Source organism: Megalopta genalis, chromosome 1, assembly GCF_051020955.1.
Source record: "Megalopta genalis isolate 19385.01 chromosome 1, iyMegGena1_principal, whole genome shotgun sequence".
Lineage (NCBI taxonomy): Eukaryota > Metazoa > Arthropoda > Insecta > Hymenoptera > Halictidae > Megalopta > Megalopta genalis.
Genome location: NC_135013.1, coordinates 11,479,750 through 11,496,044, shown reverse-complemented (window position 1 = coordinate 11,496,044; position 16,295 = coordinate 11,479,750). Strand labels below are relative to the sequence as shown.

Genomic DNA, 16,295 nt, shown 5'->3' with positions numbered 1-16,295 from the left:
AGGGAGAATTTACTGTATATCGAATAAATAATATATTGGATTAATAATATATCGAATAAGTAACTCACACTAATTTTTTAATTTACGATTACTCAGATTGTAAATTGATACATGTATCATTACAATCTGAGTGATCGTAAATTAAAAAATTAGTGTCCCGTCATTTTCGGTTCCGTAAACCTAGTATAAAAAGCTTCGCTCTCGTCCGCCAAAGTACCCAGCAACTATCCAAATACCATTTCCTTGCATTTCTCACGACAGCCTCGGAGAGTCCCAGCACACGTAATTCAAATCCAAATTTGCCTGTCTCTCTCTCTCATCTGCGAAAATACGCGAGAAGAATCTCCGATTCTCTTAATCGCAGTCGAGTCTCCTCGTGGTGCGCGTCACATCTCATCTTAATCCACGATCAAAAAGGCTCGGCAAAACCGCAGATACATTCATTTTCGCGGAAACTCCGGCAATCGACTTGCACCGCACGCACCGTCGCGCGTTGCGGCGCGGCGACCGGCTGCAGGATCGGACCTCAGCGTTAAACCTCAGGATCGAGCTTCGCGGCGTCCCGGCCCAAGGTTGCGCCATTTTCCTTTTACTCCTGCAGGTATGTAGTACACGTGTTCGTTGGATCGTGCGCCCACCGTGGTCGCCGGGCGACAGGACGAGAAAAAGAAAGGGGACGCCGCCGCTGCCGCCGCCGCCGCCGCCGCGAAAGATCGGATCCGTGGATGTGTACCAGTTACTCGGGGCACAGGGAAGACGGTCGTTTTGCTCGCGGCGATCCTCCGGTGTGCAGGCCGATGCGTTTTGCTCGTCAGGAAAGTCCTTTTTCTCGTGGCGAAGCTTCCGGAGCGGCTCGTGGCGCAGCTTCCGGAGCGGCTCGCCGGCACAGCTTTCCTATCCGGCCGGCTCCCGGTGTCGATGGCCAACGAGAGCAACAAGACGGGACCCGGACTCTCGTCGTCTATAAATACGCGAGAGAGTCCAGAGCGGTCTATAAATACGTGTCTGCTCTTCAGAAATAGAAAATCCCGGCTCCGGTTCCCCAGCTAGGATAGTAATAATCGGCACGAGCGGATTCTAGCGTGCGGCGGATCTGTTACGAGGCTACCGGCCGCTGCCCGGTGATTAAGGCGATCTCTGATTGACGGCCCCGTTCGGGGCCTGCGCGACGATCCAGAGTTGCGTCGCTTCTGCGAGCTTCTGTGCCCGTGCACCGACTGGGGAGGAAGTCGTTAGGCCTTCCACAAGAACGATGACGACGTTGCATTGTCTTGCCTCGAAAAACCGAGACGATAACGAGGCAAGAAATTAGAAGTATCTTCGATAGGAGATGGAGACTGTGTGAAGCACGAATATGAAGAACGCGAGATAATATACACGATATTTTGTAAAAACCTTCGTCTTGTTTCCTTTAGAATTTTCAATAGGATTCAAATGTTGTCTTGCCTCGAAAAACCGAGACGATAACGAGGCAAGAAATTAGAAGTATCTTCGATAGGAGATCGAGACTCTGTGAAGCACGAATATGAAGAACGCGAGATAATATACACGATATTTTGTAAAAACCTTCGTCTTGTTTCCTTTAGAACTTTCAATAGGATTCAAATGTTGTCTTGCCTCGAAAAACCGAGACGATAACGAGGCAAGAAATTAGAAGTATCTTCGATAGGAGATCGAGACTCTGTGAAGCATGAATATGAAGAACACGAGATAATATACACGATATCTTGTAAAAACCTTCGTCTTGTTTCCTTTAGAATTTTCAATAGGATTCAAATGTTGTCTTGCCTCGAAAAACCGAGACGATAACGAGGCAAGAAATTAGAAGTATCTTCGATAGAAGATCGAGACTGTGTGAAGCACGAATATGAAGAACACGAGATAATATACAGGATACAGTAATGTCTCCCTAATTGACGCACATAATGCACGAAAGAATAGACAATTTGAGAAGAGGAAATGCGATTATTCGAGCCGTGCACCTCGTTTTTATAGTTACCCTAAGTGTACAGTATAGTCTCTTCCCTAACTGTACATTTTTGTGCAGAATCTCAGTGTCAATTAGAGAGACATTACTGTATCTTGTAAAAATCTTCGTCTTGTTTCCTTTAGAATTGTTAATACTGTTTTCAAATACTGTTAAGCACGATATTGTTCTTTATCTTAATGAATTGAAACACACTGCCCAATAAAATTATAGCATTAAAATGTTGTGAATAAAAATTGGCTAACTTTGACCGAAGATAACTCCGCCAAAAATCATCGCAGGATGATAGACTTTTTTCAGAAGTAAAGCTTGAAACCTCTACTTTAAGATAATGTTTCTGGATTTTAAGTTTGATGCACCCTCGCTACTGTAAAATTTACTTTAAAGCGCTGTAGCTTTGCGATAAAATCGCAGCCGCATCTTTCTTGGTAATTTTCAATACGATAAGCATGGCCTCGCATTTAAAGGATTATATTGGTGAGGGTGCATCAGACTATCTGCATCAAACGATCTATTGTATTTTACGTTGATTATTATTATTATTATTATTATTATTATTATTATTATTATTATTATTATTATTATTATTATTAGAATGCGGATTTTATTCATGTATAATAAAAATGAACAGGAAAAATTAACTGCTCGAAGGTTTCGAATATGCAAAAGGCTGAAAGCTTCACCAAAATACTTAAACTGCTAAAGCCCATAGTTCACGAAATCTTCGAACAGGGCATTAATTAACTAAAAGAATATATCGAACCGAATTTTCGAGAGATCTCGAGCGCAAGAGGGCCCAGATGTCTAGCTTATAGGGCAGATGTTAGAATACAGCTTGGAGGAATCGGTGTTGATGACTATACCGGTGCATCGGCGGGCAAGCAGACGGTGCTTTCATAAATTGCAGCGAATCGCGAGTTGTCCCGCGGTAAACTGCGGCGGCTCGCATCGCAAATTGCAGGCGCGCTGCAATTTTTCCTCGGCACGAAGCGTGTAATTCGCGTGGAACGCGGCGACGTCGCTCTGTCGCGTGCTATCACTCCGACGGATTTTCTATTTCTGGACGGTTTCGCGGGTTATTTATAAATGGACGGCAAGCATCCAGCTCGTCCCAGACCACGAGGAAAGCCGTGGCTTCTTACGTGAAAGTAGTTAAGGCCGTTTTTCAGATGCCCGAGGATCGAGGAGAAACCGGGATCGGCCGCGGACCTAGGTGGATCCGCCGACGCCGGCCGCTAAAGGTCGTGGAAATGTCAACAAACGAGCCTCGGCAAGGACGTCGCGAATCGTGTTCAACGAGCCGGCGCGCGATTATGCGTTTTCACGAGCGGCGCCCACAGATTCGCCTCCTTCGGTATTTTCCACCGCGTTCCCCGCGACTTTTAACACCTTTTCTCGCTTCTCGCGGCATTGACTCTAGCTTGCTATCGCTTTGTTCGCGAAGGCTACGTTGATGTATCCTGTTTTTTTTTTTAAATCTTGGCTAATAAGATTGCTTTTTCATTAACGAAACATTACGTAAGATAATACGAGGCACAAAGATAGTCCGCTTTAAAATTAACGTAATATTTATTCACTTGACATTAGAACCAAAATTTTATTTTTATTCAAACTTGCAAGATACCATTATAAACATACGTATATGATATGGAATTGAATTTCGTCGGTTTAAACAATTTCATTGGAAAAAGAAAGAATTTTGAAGAAAATATAGCGGGACAAAATGCTGCCTCTTTTTGCCCGAGTTTCTATAAAAACGAGCCGCGAGGCTCGAAGAATCGTGTCTTAGCACGACTTAGTACTCTCAGATCTGCGCGTTTCGATTCTGGCTCCACGCATTTCTGGGGAAAATTACTGTCATTAAGGAAATTGTTATAGGCGTAGCTGTGACTGTAATCATAGCATAAGGGCTTAATGATTGTGTTAAATCCTCTTTGAACTATTTATTTAACAGCTCCTAAAATAGTTCCTTCATTTAGTAGTAATCCTTTAATAGTTCCTTTATTTTACTTCTATAATAGCTCCATGAAGTTTTATTGGATATTTTACTTACGGATACTAATTATGAATATTAGGCAGAACTAATCATATGATACTTTTGCAAAGTACTGGAAGAGGTATAGAAGAGTCACGCGAATTTTTCCGGAGCCTCGAAGAAGAGCACTCGATTGGCGCGCGAGTTGTTCGTATCATTCGAAGAAAATTATAGTCGATTTCGTGACGATTGCTCATATCCACGAGCATGAGTAATCGTAATTTATCCACGCCTCGAAGGACTTCCGGTTGACACGACAGTCTCCGGAAAACCATCAAACCGTTTCACCATATTTTTCAATATTGAGCAACGCGAAAGCGTCTCGAACTGTAGACTCGATGTGCAAAATACAGTAATGTCTCCCTTACTGACGTTCAGATTGTCCATAAAAATGGACAATTTGGGAAGAGGAGATACGATTATCCGGCTCATTTTTATAATTGTTGACAATTTATAACTATAAAAACAAACCGCAAGGTTCGAATAATCGTATCTCCTCTTCCCAAATTGTCTATTTTTGTGGACAATCTGGGCGTCAATTAGAGAGACATTACTGTATACGGACTACGGTAGAACCTCGATTATCCGAAATAATCCGGAACGACCTGAACGTTCGGATAATAGAACAGTTACCAAATTACAGTGTCAGATTTCATCTTTATTAATTTGTACAGCAAATCGTTTTGAATACAGGTTGCCCTAGATTCAACTGGCCACATGTGAAAAGCATTTACGTAATAAATCATTTTGACATTGGAGAACCGGATAATCGACATTCCTCTGTGCATTAGAACAGTATGAGAAAGTCAATGTAACATTTAATTTGTTTGGAAAATAATCTCGTTTTTCAAAAAACACTCGATTCGGTATTTTGCCAATAAAGAGCTGTCTTTTTTAAAGAGCTATTTTGCCATGCTTCGACGAGCATGCGATTTCACAATTACCAGAGAGGTGACGAAACGATGTACACACATAATTCACTAAAATGTATAGATGACAAATAAATATTAAACGACCGTCTTTTATTTTCCCTTCAGAAAACAAAATCACTTTTCGAACAAACCAATAAGTAATACAATTTTCTGCATGTTTTTCCAGAAAGAGCCACTTAGGAAATTTCATGTCTCAGCTAATTACGAATTGCAATTGATCGTCGCGAGCGCATAAAATCTACAGTCTCGAGATCAGCGTAAACAATTTGCTCTCGCGAGACACAGATATCATCCATCACGGAGAAACGTGAAGAGAAAGAGATGGAGCGAACAGGTGTATTATTTACTCGCATCGTCGTTAATTCGATCGTGCCTTTTTATTTGCGTTTCGCACGGCCGCGGCCGCGACATTACCGTTCGACTGTCGGTTATTTAATCAAGTGATTCTATCCCGTTCCCAGAACGTTCCTGCCCGATCTTCTCGTTCCCGGCACTGCCAAACCTGTCCTTAGCTGCACGAATGATCCGCGACGCGCCGCGGCTCATTTACATGACTATACTTAATTGTGTAACGATCCGTTTAGCGGCATCTGGTCTGCGCGGGCGTCGATGTCGCTACACCCACGAGGAAAGCCTGGCGGTAAATTGACGGGGTTTTCCAACGGCGTGCCGCTACCTTGTTCTAGCACCGATGTAAAAATGTGCTTCCTCGAAGCTCGAGTAGCATGGTAACTGGAGAACAAGACTTAACATCTCGATATTTTTTAAGCTTAATCGATAGAATGAATCATTGCGGTAAGTTGGCTCATTTTTATTTTTATCGATCTTTTGAAACGTCAACGGAAAGTCTATTTATTCGGATTTTGTTGTATAACGTTAATTATGTGTACTGTGAATTTATAAAGACTATACTGCTGAAGAATAAGTTTAATATTCTTCGCCTCGCTGTTGAAAAATAAGTTTAATATTTCCTATTTTACTGATAAAGGATAAGTGTAATATTTGTTTTAGATTTTACTATTAAAAAATAAGTTTAATATCCCCGATTATAGTGTTAAAGAATAAGCTTGATATTTCACTGCTGAAGAATAAGTTTAATATTCTTCATCTCAATGTCAAGAAATAAGTTCAACGTTTTCAATTTTACTATTGAAGGATAAGTGTAATATATTTTTTTGTTTATTTTACTATTAAAAAATAAAGTTCATATCTCTAATTTCACTGCTAAAAAATAAATTTAATATTTCCAATTTCGCTGCTAAAAAATAAGTTTAATATTTACAATTTCACCGTTAAAGTGTAAGTTTAATACTTTCAATTTCATCGTCATTTCACACACTCGCAACATTAATTTTATGCACTGTGAATTATGACGACTATATCGCTCAAGAATAAGTTGAATCTTTTCCATTTCGTAGTCATTGTACACGCTCGCGATATTCTCTGCGGTAATAAAAACTATTGTAACCGTGGGAGAACAAGTTCGGTATCTTCGATTTCATTTCGCACGTTCACAATTCATACCATCGACAATTTCTACAGGAACACGAAACGTTTGGCAAGAGCAACGCACGAATATACTTCTAATTGAAGAAATTCGCAAGTTCACCGATCCGTTTTCGCATTCCGTCGGCTTTTTTTGCCCGATCAACGAACAAACCGAACGCGGATCCGGACAGCTTAGAAAGTCCGCTAGAAGAACAATCTGTTTTTATGATCGTGTATTTAGTTATTATCCCACATAAAATTCAAAGCAGCGTAGAAAGTTCACGAAGACATTCATCTCGGGAGATGAGATCGGACGCGAGCAGCAAATCAGTTTTAGAAGATTTCGAGCAGCCTTAGAAAGTTGATGTAAACTGCGGAGCAAGAAGAGTCGGTCGTTATACTCGAGACGCTTCCGAAGTTTGCATTATAATACTCTTAGCGAGCATGTATCTACAGTAATGTCTCTCTAATTGACGCTCAGATTGTCCACAAAAATGGACAATTTGGGAAGCGGAGATACGATTGTTCGAGCCTTACAGCTCGTTTCTACAGGGTGTCCCAAAAATGTCTCGTAATCCGGGAATGGCGGGATCCTCGGATCATTTGAAGCAGCTTCTTCCTTTACAAAAATATTCTCCGAAGCACCGTTAACGAGTTATTAACGAAAAACAGTGACCAATAAGAATCGAGTACGGCTGACGCGAGGCGGCCCAACCAACCAGCGCACGAAGTCCAGTTCCGCTCATTGACTCGGTCGCCTCGCGCCAGCTGAGCTGGGATTCGACCGCTCGACCGCTGGAGCCGTTGGCTTGGCCGGCTCGCGTCAGCTGAGCTGGGATTCGACCGCTCGACCGCTGGCGCCGTTGGCTCGGCCAGCTCGCGGCAGCGATCTCTCCTCTCATTGGTCACTGTTTTCCGTTAATAACTCGTTAACGGTGCCTCGGAGAAAATTTTTGTAAAGGAAAAAGTTGCTTCAAATGACCTGAGGAAACCGCCACTTTCGGATTGTGCGAGACATTTTTGGGACACCCTGTATAATTGTTGACAATCGGTAACTATAAAAACAAAGCTGCAAGGCTCGAACAATCGATTGAAATAATAAACAATTAAAAGTATCGGAGAGTATTGAATTACTATCTTCGGTCAAAGTCGAAGAAAAAGTAACCTGGTTAACGATTAACGACTGGAAACAAATGATCGTAACGAAAGACAAATCGAATCGACGTAAAAGGGGTTTTGGTTACAACCGACGCGAACAGAAAATTGTGAACGTTTGGTCACGTCCATTTTGTTTGTCTTGTGTTACATGTTGGTACACGCGTGTTTAGAATAGAGTAACGAAGAATCGACGCGAACGGAAAATAGCTTGAAAAGTTGCATCTTTGCGCAACTTCCTATTGTCGCGGTTGATTTTTCAGAAACTGAATTTGGAGAAATATTCGGAAGAAAAAGCAACTGAAAAATATCCTCCATTTTTGATAACACGTAAAAATAAAAAGTTAACAAATTTTATAAAAATAATATTATAAGATAATATTATATAATAATATTATATTTATAAAGATAATATTATAAGATAATATTATATAAATAATATTATAAGATAATATTATATAAATAATATTATAAGATAATATTATATAAATAATATTATTGGATTATTTTCTCTCTTTTGAATACTCAGAAGTTTTTCCTTCTAGCATATAAGTTACAAAAACGAATCGACGCCGAGAGTCTCGCCAGAGTACCATTAGATAAACAATGATTTCATATGTATATAGAACAGAGTGCTCTTTGTCTTTAGGTGACGTTTTTGGTTTCGTCTTTGTGAATAGTCTTCAGTCTCCTGAAGCAATCAGGAGAGTAAAGACGGTCCTTCCTCGTACATCAAATTAATAAACTGAAAGGGATAAGTTTAATTCACTGCGTTTTACTTTTATTTATCTACCCATTTCCAATAAATATTATAAGATAATATTATATAATAATATTATATTTATAAAGATAATTTTATAAAGTAATGTCTCTCTAATTGACGCTCAGTTTGGCCACAAAGATGGACAATTTGGGAAAAGGAGATACGATTATTCGAGCCTTTCGGTTCGTTTTTATAGTTACGAACTGTCAACAATTATAAAAACGAGCTGCAAGGCTCGAATAATCGTATCTCCTCTTCCCAAATTGTCCATTTTTATGCACAATCCGAGCGTCAGTTACGGAGACATTACTGTACACGGTGCTAAAATTCCTCCCTGTTCGCAGTGCGTATACGCGCGACGAATCGATTCGAACGGATTCTGTTGTTCGATCGTTGTGCCGTCGACGACGTAACAGTGAGAACTGGAACGAAAATCGCGCGTCACGTCGCGCCGTTCCAGCTGAAATCGATGTATCGACGACCTTATTTCCTTAAAACGTCCGAGCAAGCGTTGACCGAGCACCATTTCTGTGCTAGCGGGTTTTACGTGCTCCGCTACTGTGATTCACGTAACCGTTCGCTTCGTCAAACAAGCCTAAACGACCGTCCGGAAAAATTAAAGCGTTCTCTTCAACCGTTCATTTTTATGAAGCCTTTCGACGCTCGAATGCCGCACCTTTTCGAGAAATAATATAACTCGATGTACTTTTGCGATCATTTATAATTTGATTTAATAACTTTCTTTCAACATATTTTTTATGTATGCTTTTTAGAGCATACATTAATCAGATCTTAATGTGAAAATGTAAATAAATTGTCGGAAACTAGATAGTCAACACGTTGAGCGCCGCGTCGACCATATACGGGTGACACTAATTTTTGACCAATTTTGAGAATTCATTTTCATTGTAATATATTCGAACAATCACAATTTAATTGGGATGTCTCGGATACGAAAGCGTTCTAATGTCATCCACCATGATCAATTTTAACTTTCTAGTTTCGGTTTCATTGATTAAATTGTTTTGACGTTATGGAAATTTTAGGGGCTGTTTTTCGACGCTTAACGTGTTATAATGGGAGAATATTGCGAAAATCTACACTCTGCTGGAAAGTTTCGACATATTTTAGCCCGTAATTTACGTGCTGTTGAAAATAATTGTAGTGACACACTTTGGTGTTGAATCTTAAAGACGCGTGCGTTCAGGGTCTTTAGGCTTAGAAGTCGATTTTTTTCAACATCGATTCCCGAATTCGTAAATCTCGCCAAAGGACTGTCACTCGAAGGAAAGAATGACTACTAACAAAATCAGATTTACTAACGAGAATATTGCTTATTATATAATAAGATAAAGAATTAACGACTTCGCTATGTTGAAAACCTACAAAATCGAGCGTCGAAAATCTTTTTTAGCAAAGTAAACGTTTTTAAATCGAAGAATCTACTTTATAGAACAAGCAAAAGTGAATTAGCAGAAATATGAAATCGAAAGACATAAAAATAATCGAATAATATTCATTATTTGTAAGTTGTTCAAATTATTGGAAAAAACAATATCTATTTTTATTTAATTTCCGTTCCGTATAATCGTCCTGGAAAATTTTAATTTTGTACGAAGATTCGATAATCTTTTAATTATAATCCATAAAATCCTAATTATAATCCATTAAAAAAACCTTCTTAACTAACAACCACAATTAAAATCTTCTCAACTAAGAAACGCTGTTTTACAAACTTCGGACCATCGCAAACACAGAAAAATTGTCAATCTATTTCCAGGCTATTTAAAACCGAAGAATCGACTTACTTTTCGTAATAAGACTAGATTTTACATTAGCTGTTGGAATGCCGAAACACTCCGGGGATCAGGAAAAGCCCGGAACGACAAGAAAATGAACGATCAAGTGGTCGATTAGCGATACGAGCAGGGGACTTATGAATTTTCCCTGCACACGTTCGCAGAATCCTTGTCCAAGGACTTCTGCCGTGGCTGCGGCTGTGCGCGCGCGAGCTCAGCCGGTCTCTAAATCGAGAACACATTCAGTCGAAAGTTGAAACGTTGCACAACTCGATCCACCGGTCGCAATATCGCAATATCGTCGTGTTACATGGCTCGCGGACTATGCAAACCGTCTAGAAGCGTGCTCCAGTATCATGGAACTCGCGGCTGGGTCGGACGCGTGTCGAAAGTTCGGCTGTGCTCTGGGTTTTCGGTTTGCCTCTGCTCGAAATCCAAATCACGAGCTTCGGGAATTTTGCAAGTCTCGTTGCGGAACTGGAGTTTTCGATCGTGCACCGGGTGCTTGTGAAATGAACCCTCGATGATAACGGTACCGTTTTTCGTGAATCTACGTTGCGCCGCGAATCGCGGCTTCCTCCGATATTGCTACCGTCGTGTTAAAAACGAGCTGTTCGACTTTTAATCCCGATCCTCTAGTCTCATTTGAGCCGTTCATCGGTCGACTCCACGTTCTGAAACTCTTTAACCAGTTAGCTGTGTTCGACGAGTATACTCGTCATGGAGAAATGGCAATATTTTGTGACACGACGAGTATACTCGTCGTGCGTAAGAAGCAGTGACCATTGGCTATTTAAATTGTAATTTTAAGGAAAACAAAAACATATTCTCAAATTTCAAGATGTTCAGAATAATAATAAGTAAATATTAGTAATAAAATTGTTAATTTTATCATATAAAACCGTCTTTCTGATCCAATATTTTAACAGCGACACTTACATTGTGTTCGACGAGTATACTCGTCACTGCTTGATTCTCGCAACTTTTCTGACCTAACTGGTTAAATGTTATCATCAGCTGATTCGCGCTCTTTAACTTCTTATTTTCTTAGATCTAAAATGAATTTTCTTAATACCGCGCTTCGCTCCAGGAATTAACAAAAATATTCGTCAATTTGGTCGCGCAAAAGTGTTAACGATAATAGTGATTACTCTGAGAATATACTATTTTAAGCATTTTAGGATACGTCGTCAGAGCCGCGCCTATAAAAATAGATTATGAACTTTGGGCATTTATGACAGAAATGAATAATTCGAATACGAAATTGAAAAAAGTTTTTAGAAAGCATTATTTTCTCAACTTACTTTAACTTTTATTTCGTGGTGTTTTGACAAATGAGAGTGGCTCGTTAATAAGTAAAATATCGATGCGATGAAAAGTGCTCCGTAAATTGCTGCTTTGAGAACAAACAACTTGGATCGCAAGCGATAAATTTGACGGAGGATCAATATATTCAAGATCAGTGAAGAACGTGTCGCGTGGCGAGTGCAAAAGTGTTCTAATTCCAGGAATCTGGTCGTGAGTCACTCTGCAAATGTGCATGGCCGTGATAAACGAGTAAACTTGTAGTTTAACGAGGGAACCGCTTTTAACTAATGAAGAAGCCACTTTTTTTTGTAAAGAAAGAAAGAAAGAAGGTATCAAGAAAAACCGTATTCAATAATGTTTCTAGTCAGCAATAAATTTACGATCGATTCTAAACAAGTACGCGACGGGAATACATATTTCAACCGATGAACAGTGCGATTTAACTGGTCTCCTAATTACGTAACCCTTTGCACTCGAGTGGTGACTCTGAGGCACCGCTAAAATGATTATATCACGTTCCAAGATAATTTTAATATCATCAAAGTTCAAATTTTAAACATTATTGAAAGTGTGACCGTTGTATGAATCGCGAGACTCAATTTCGTACGCGTAAAATGCGCTTTGTCTTGTAAAATGAAAGTACTATGAGTCTATAGTACTTTCATTTTACAAGACAAAGCGCATTTTACGCGTACGAAGTTGAGTCTCGCGATTCATACAACGGTCACACTTTCAATATAAAAATGATTTTAGATTTACGGTTAAAATGTCTTCGAGTGCAAAGGGTTAAATCTCTGCGATTAAATTATATAAATTTCTGCGGCAGTGTGTTGGAAAGGCTAATGCCGTCTATAAGTACAGTAATGTCTCTCTAATTGACGCTCAGATTGTCCACAAAAATGGACAATTTTGGAAGAGGAGATACGATTGTTCGAGCCTTGTGGCACGTTTTTTTATTGTTATCATTGTCATATTGATTGATTGTCAATAATTATAAAAACGAGCTGCAAGGCTCGAATAATCGTATCTCCTCTCACAATTTCGGCGTCAATTAGGGAGACATTCTGTAGTATCTCGAAGAATGTAGTCGGTTGTTATAGTTGTAAAAAGGTTTCGTCGTCCGAGTAATCGTCGATCGGAGTTGTTAATGCATGCAAAATTTTGGCGGCTCGCTGTAGCCGCTTGTACACACTGTTGGTGTACAGCGAAAGTTGGTGAGCAGTTAATCCGCGAAAGTGAGAGCAGTTGGGTGCCCAGTCGAGGCGAGAATAGGGATGATGAAGAGAACGAGGATGAGGCCGAGGACGAGAACAAGAATGAAATTGAAGACGAGGACAACCTTCCGATACAAACGAAGAGAACGATAACTTGGAGATGAGAGAAACAAAGTCAGACAGTCGGATGCTAAGAAAATTGACAGCAGAATTTCGTGCACTTGTTGCTAACGCTCGGCTCGCAGTGTTGCAACCTCAACGAAAGCCCAAAACTTGAACCTTCCTGCCAAGTCTATACCTCATTGTCTGTTTAAAATCCGTATCTTTAAAAATTCTTCTTGTTCAGCCCTACTTATTTGGAATCGACATTCTTTTCCCTACTGGTCCTAATCTAAATACAGTAATGTCTCTCTAATTGACGCCTAGATTGACCATAAAAATAGACAATATGAGAGATACGATTATTCGAGCCTTGCGGTTTATTTTTACAGTTATAAATTGTCGATAATTATAAAAACGAGCCGCAAGGCTCGAATAATCGTATCTCCTCTTCCCAAATTATCCATTTTAGTGGACAATCTGAGTGACAGTAAGGGAGACATTACTATAATAATTCAAACTAGCTGCTATAAAATCATCGGCATATTGAAAATTTAAAATCCTGGACTAAACTGAACCTAAATCTCGTCACTCTATACTTCAACATCCATACCTATGATATAAAGTGAATTTCATCTGTCGCCGACATTAGCGTCTTGTCTTGGTAGATCTACTATCTTGCGAGATCTACGAGGGTGGATCCGCCGGTGGTTGCAGTTGCAGTGGAGATCGCAGTTAAAATACAAACGCCGGCGGCGTACGAAAGGGCTCCTACCGCATCTGTTAACTTTCGGTTGCAGCGCCGACTGAAATTCCCAGGAAACCGAAACAAGTCGGTTCTTCCAACGAATGGAACAAAACTGGTCCAAGGGACACTGCGGTGTCTACAGCTGTGCAAAGATGCGATCCGAAAAGTTTCAATTAATTCCCGGTCGGCATAAGCGCCGATTAAAATTCCCAAGAAAACGGAACGAATCGATTCACCCGGCTCCGGTTCAAAATCAAGGGGTATAAAACCAGTCCGAGCGGCGCTCTCCGGTGTCGAGTGTTTACGGCTACGTAAAATGCAACGCGAAAGCGTTTCTATCGACTTTTGGTTCGAACGAGTACCGGCTGAAAGAGCGGACCGATTCTTCCGGCTCCGATTAAAAAAGTCCGAGGTGTCCGAGCGATCTAGCCCGGTCGGAGAACACGGTGCGAACCTGTCAAAGAGAGTCACGAGTCGGCGCGGAGCGGCACCGAGAGCGGAAACCAACTTTCGCGGCTGCGTGTTAAAACGATCGTACTCACTTGACCAGAATCCTCCAGAAGCAGCCGAAGCTGGAGCCGTTTGGCACTTCGCTCGCGTACGATATAGTCATTTCCCGGCTGACCAGGTGTCCTGCTGCGCCTTGGTCCTCCTATCTGCGGAGTCCACCTTCGGGGCTATCGTTCTGCCAGGTCTCGCACCGCGACAGGTTGGTGTTTCCGGTGGAGAATCTGTCGAAGCACTCGCGCACATGCGGCGCGCGGGCCGCCGTTTCGTTTCTCTTTACCGATCCTTGGCCGATCGAGGCTTTTCGATTGCCGGGCTCTATCAGCTGGATCCTGGATCCGCTTACCAGCTCTGCGTACACCGTGCAGACGAGACCAGCTGACCGGACCGACCGACTGTCTACTGACTGAGCTCCACTGACAGACGATAGGACCATCAGGGAACGGGCCCGGCTGCCCCCTCCACCTGGACGGCTCAGGTATGAGCGTAGCTGTCCTGGCGCCCCACTCCTTCGACCACCTGTCGGACCCTTTGATCGGGAATACGTCCGTGACGCGCGCTTGTACTTTTCTGCCTCGATGATTTCTCTTAATTCGACGTCGAGATTGTCGGCCTGGGGTTACTGACGGTTTTTTGGGAGATCGGTGTTTACGAGAGAGTTTTTCAACAGAAATTACCGAGATGACATTCGAGATTGCTGTATCATTATTTACAACAATTTTCACATCGTCAAATTTATTTCTAGTAAAATGAGACTAGCTTCGCCGTTTCAAAATGTACCGCGCTCTTGGGAATTTTGCTTAAGGATCATCGATACGTACACCGCTGATTTTATGGCATTTATACGATTTTGCAACTCGCCGAGTTTAGGATGGAAGATATTTTTTTTAAGTGGCACACGTTTATTGCACCAGATGCGCGGATAATTTTTATTTAGCTTTAAAACCGGCGTAAAATTTTGATTTTTAGGGATGATGTTAACATAACTTTCAGCTTAATTCTCAATTTTGTTTGAAAACAAAATAATAAACAATGCCGGAGCTATGTCGTTGCGATCTTTTCGGTTCCATCAGCTGTCGTTTCTACGTACGATTGAACTTTTTTAAAAATCCGACGCTACGTTCTAGACAATATCTTCTACTTTAAGAAGAAAAAATAATTTGTTTATTCCAAACCTCTTCCACTTGTCGCGACGACAAGCTCGCTCATTTAGCATTTTCCCAATTTCGCCCTGAACTGGTTGCATACCATTTATAAAACAACTTCACTCGCAAATTTTAGCAACAATTTCGCATAATCAATGTCTAAGCATGGTCGCCGAGCTGCCCAGCTATTTTCGGTCGCCATTGTGTCAATAATGGCGAACCTTGCAGACTGTTTGCTACTCAAATACATACTGTGGTACGCAGAAACGTGCCAATCTTCCTGGAATCTTCCAATAAAGTGCTCTCAGCATGACAAAGGGTTCACGTGACATTTTTATGGACATCTCCAAGAACCAATAACTCCTCTCCGATTTTAGACGGTGTCGCGCAAGAGAGCTGATCTTTGATAGCTTTTTTTTATAAGGCACCTCGGCGTTTATTTGTTGGAATTTTATCGATTCTCGTTAAATAGGAGAACCTTGAGACGATCAGGGAATTTTGTAATGGCCAATCGAGGTTACAAGAAGCTGAACGCGTCCAGAGGACCGTTCTCGGAACAAACAGTGCCGTTTCTTACGGCACTGTTGCCGTTCGAATGCCGTAACACCGCGGCTATCGCCTTTCCGGACGATTTCAATGCGACATCTTGCGACCAGTACCGGCACTGTGCTCTCACCTTGCCGTGGCCTAGCCTGCGGCGGAATTCCGACCTTCTGGTACCATCCACCGGTCACCTTTCGCCATTTTTCAGCGCGACAGTCGAGGGAAACGCACCCGCCGCTCCTAGACATTTTCTAATTCTCCCGGAACGTTTCAAATCTCGCCCCGTTACTCGATGAAATGCGATAAAAACATTTCTCCGAAACACACGGTCTGACGTAACCGTGGTGCCATTCTTCGAAGGCATACTATTGGAATGGTATAATTGGATGATCGGAAAGAATTCTGGGAACGTGGAATTTAAACTCGAAATTTGACATCTTCCGGGAAAACCGCTGTGAGAAACTAGTGATCGAGGTCAACATAAGCTTTCACCCTGAACAATCTCAAAACAGCTTCAAGGACCCTCTTAACTGAAGTATTTATTACCATCGGTTTAAGCATTTGCAGTACAT

General features: G+C 41.3%; 1 protein-coding gene across 1 annotated transcript in view; it reads right to left on the bottom strand.

Moving 5' to 3' along the window:
* The window catches only part of Best2 (bestrophin family protein), a 118,252-nt gene extending 103,808 nt beyond the window's left edge, over positions 1 to 14,444 (bottom strand). The window contains exon 1 of the mRNA XM_033484865.2: positions 14,071 to 14,444. Coding sequence (XP_033340756.1) covers positions 14,071 to 14,141 — 71 coding nt within the window. The 5' untranslated portion in view covers positions 14,142 to 14,444. The remainder of the gene's footprint in view (positions 1 to 14,070) is intronic.
* Between the last annotated feature and the right edge of the window lie 1,851 nt (positions 14,445 to 16,295).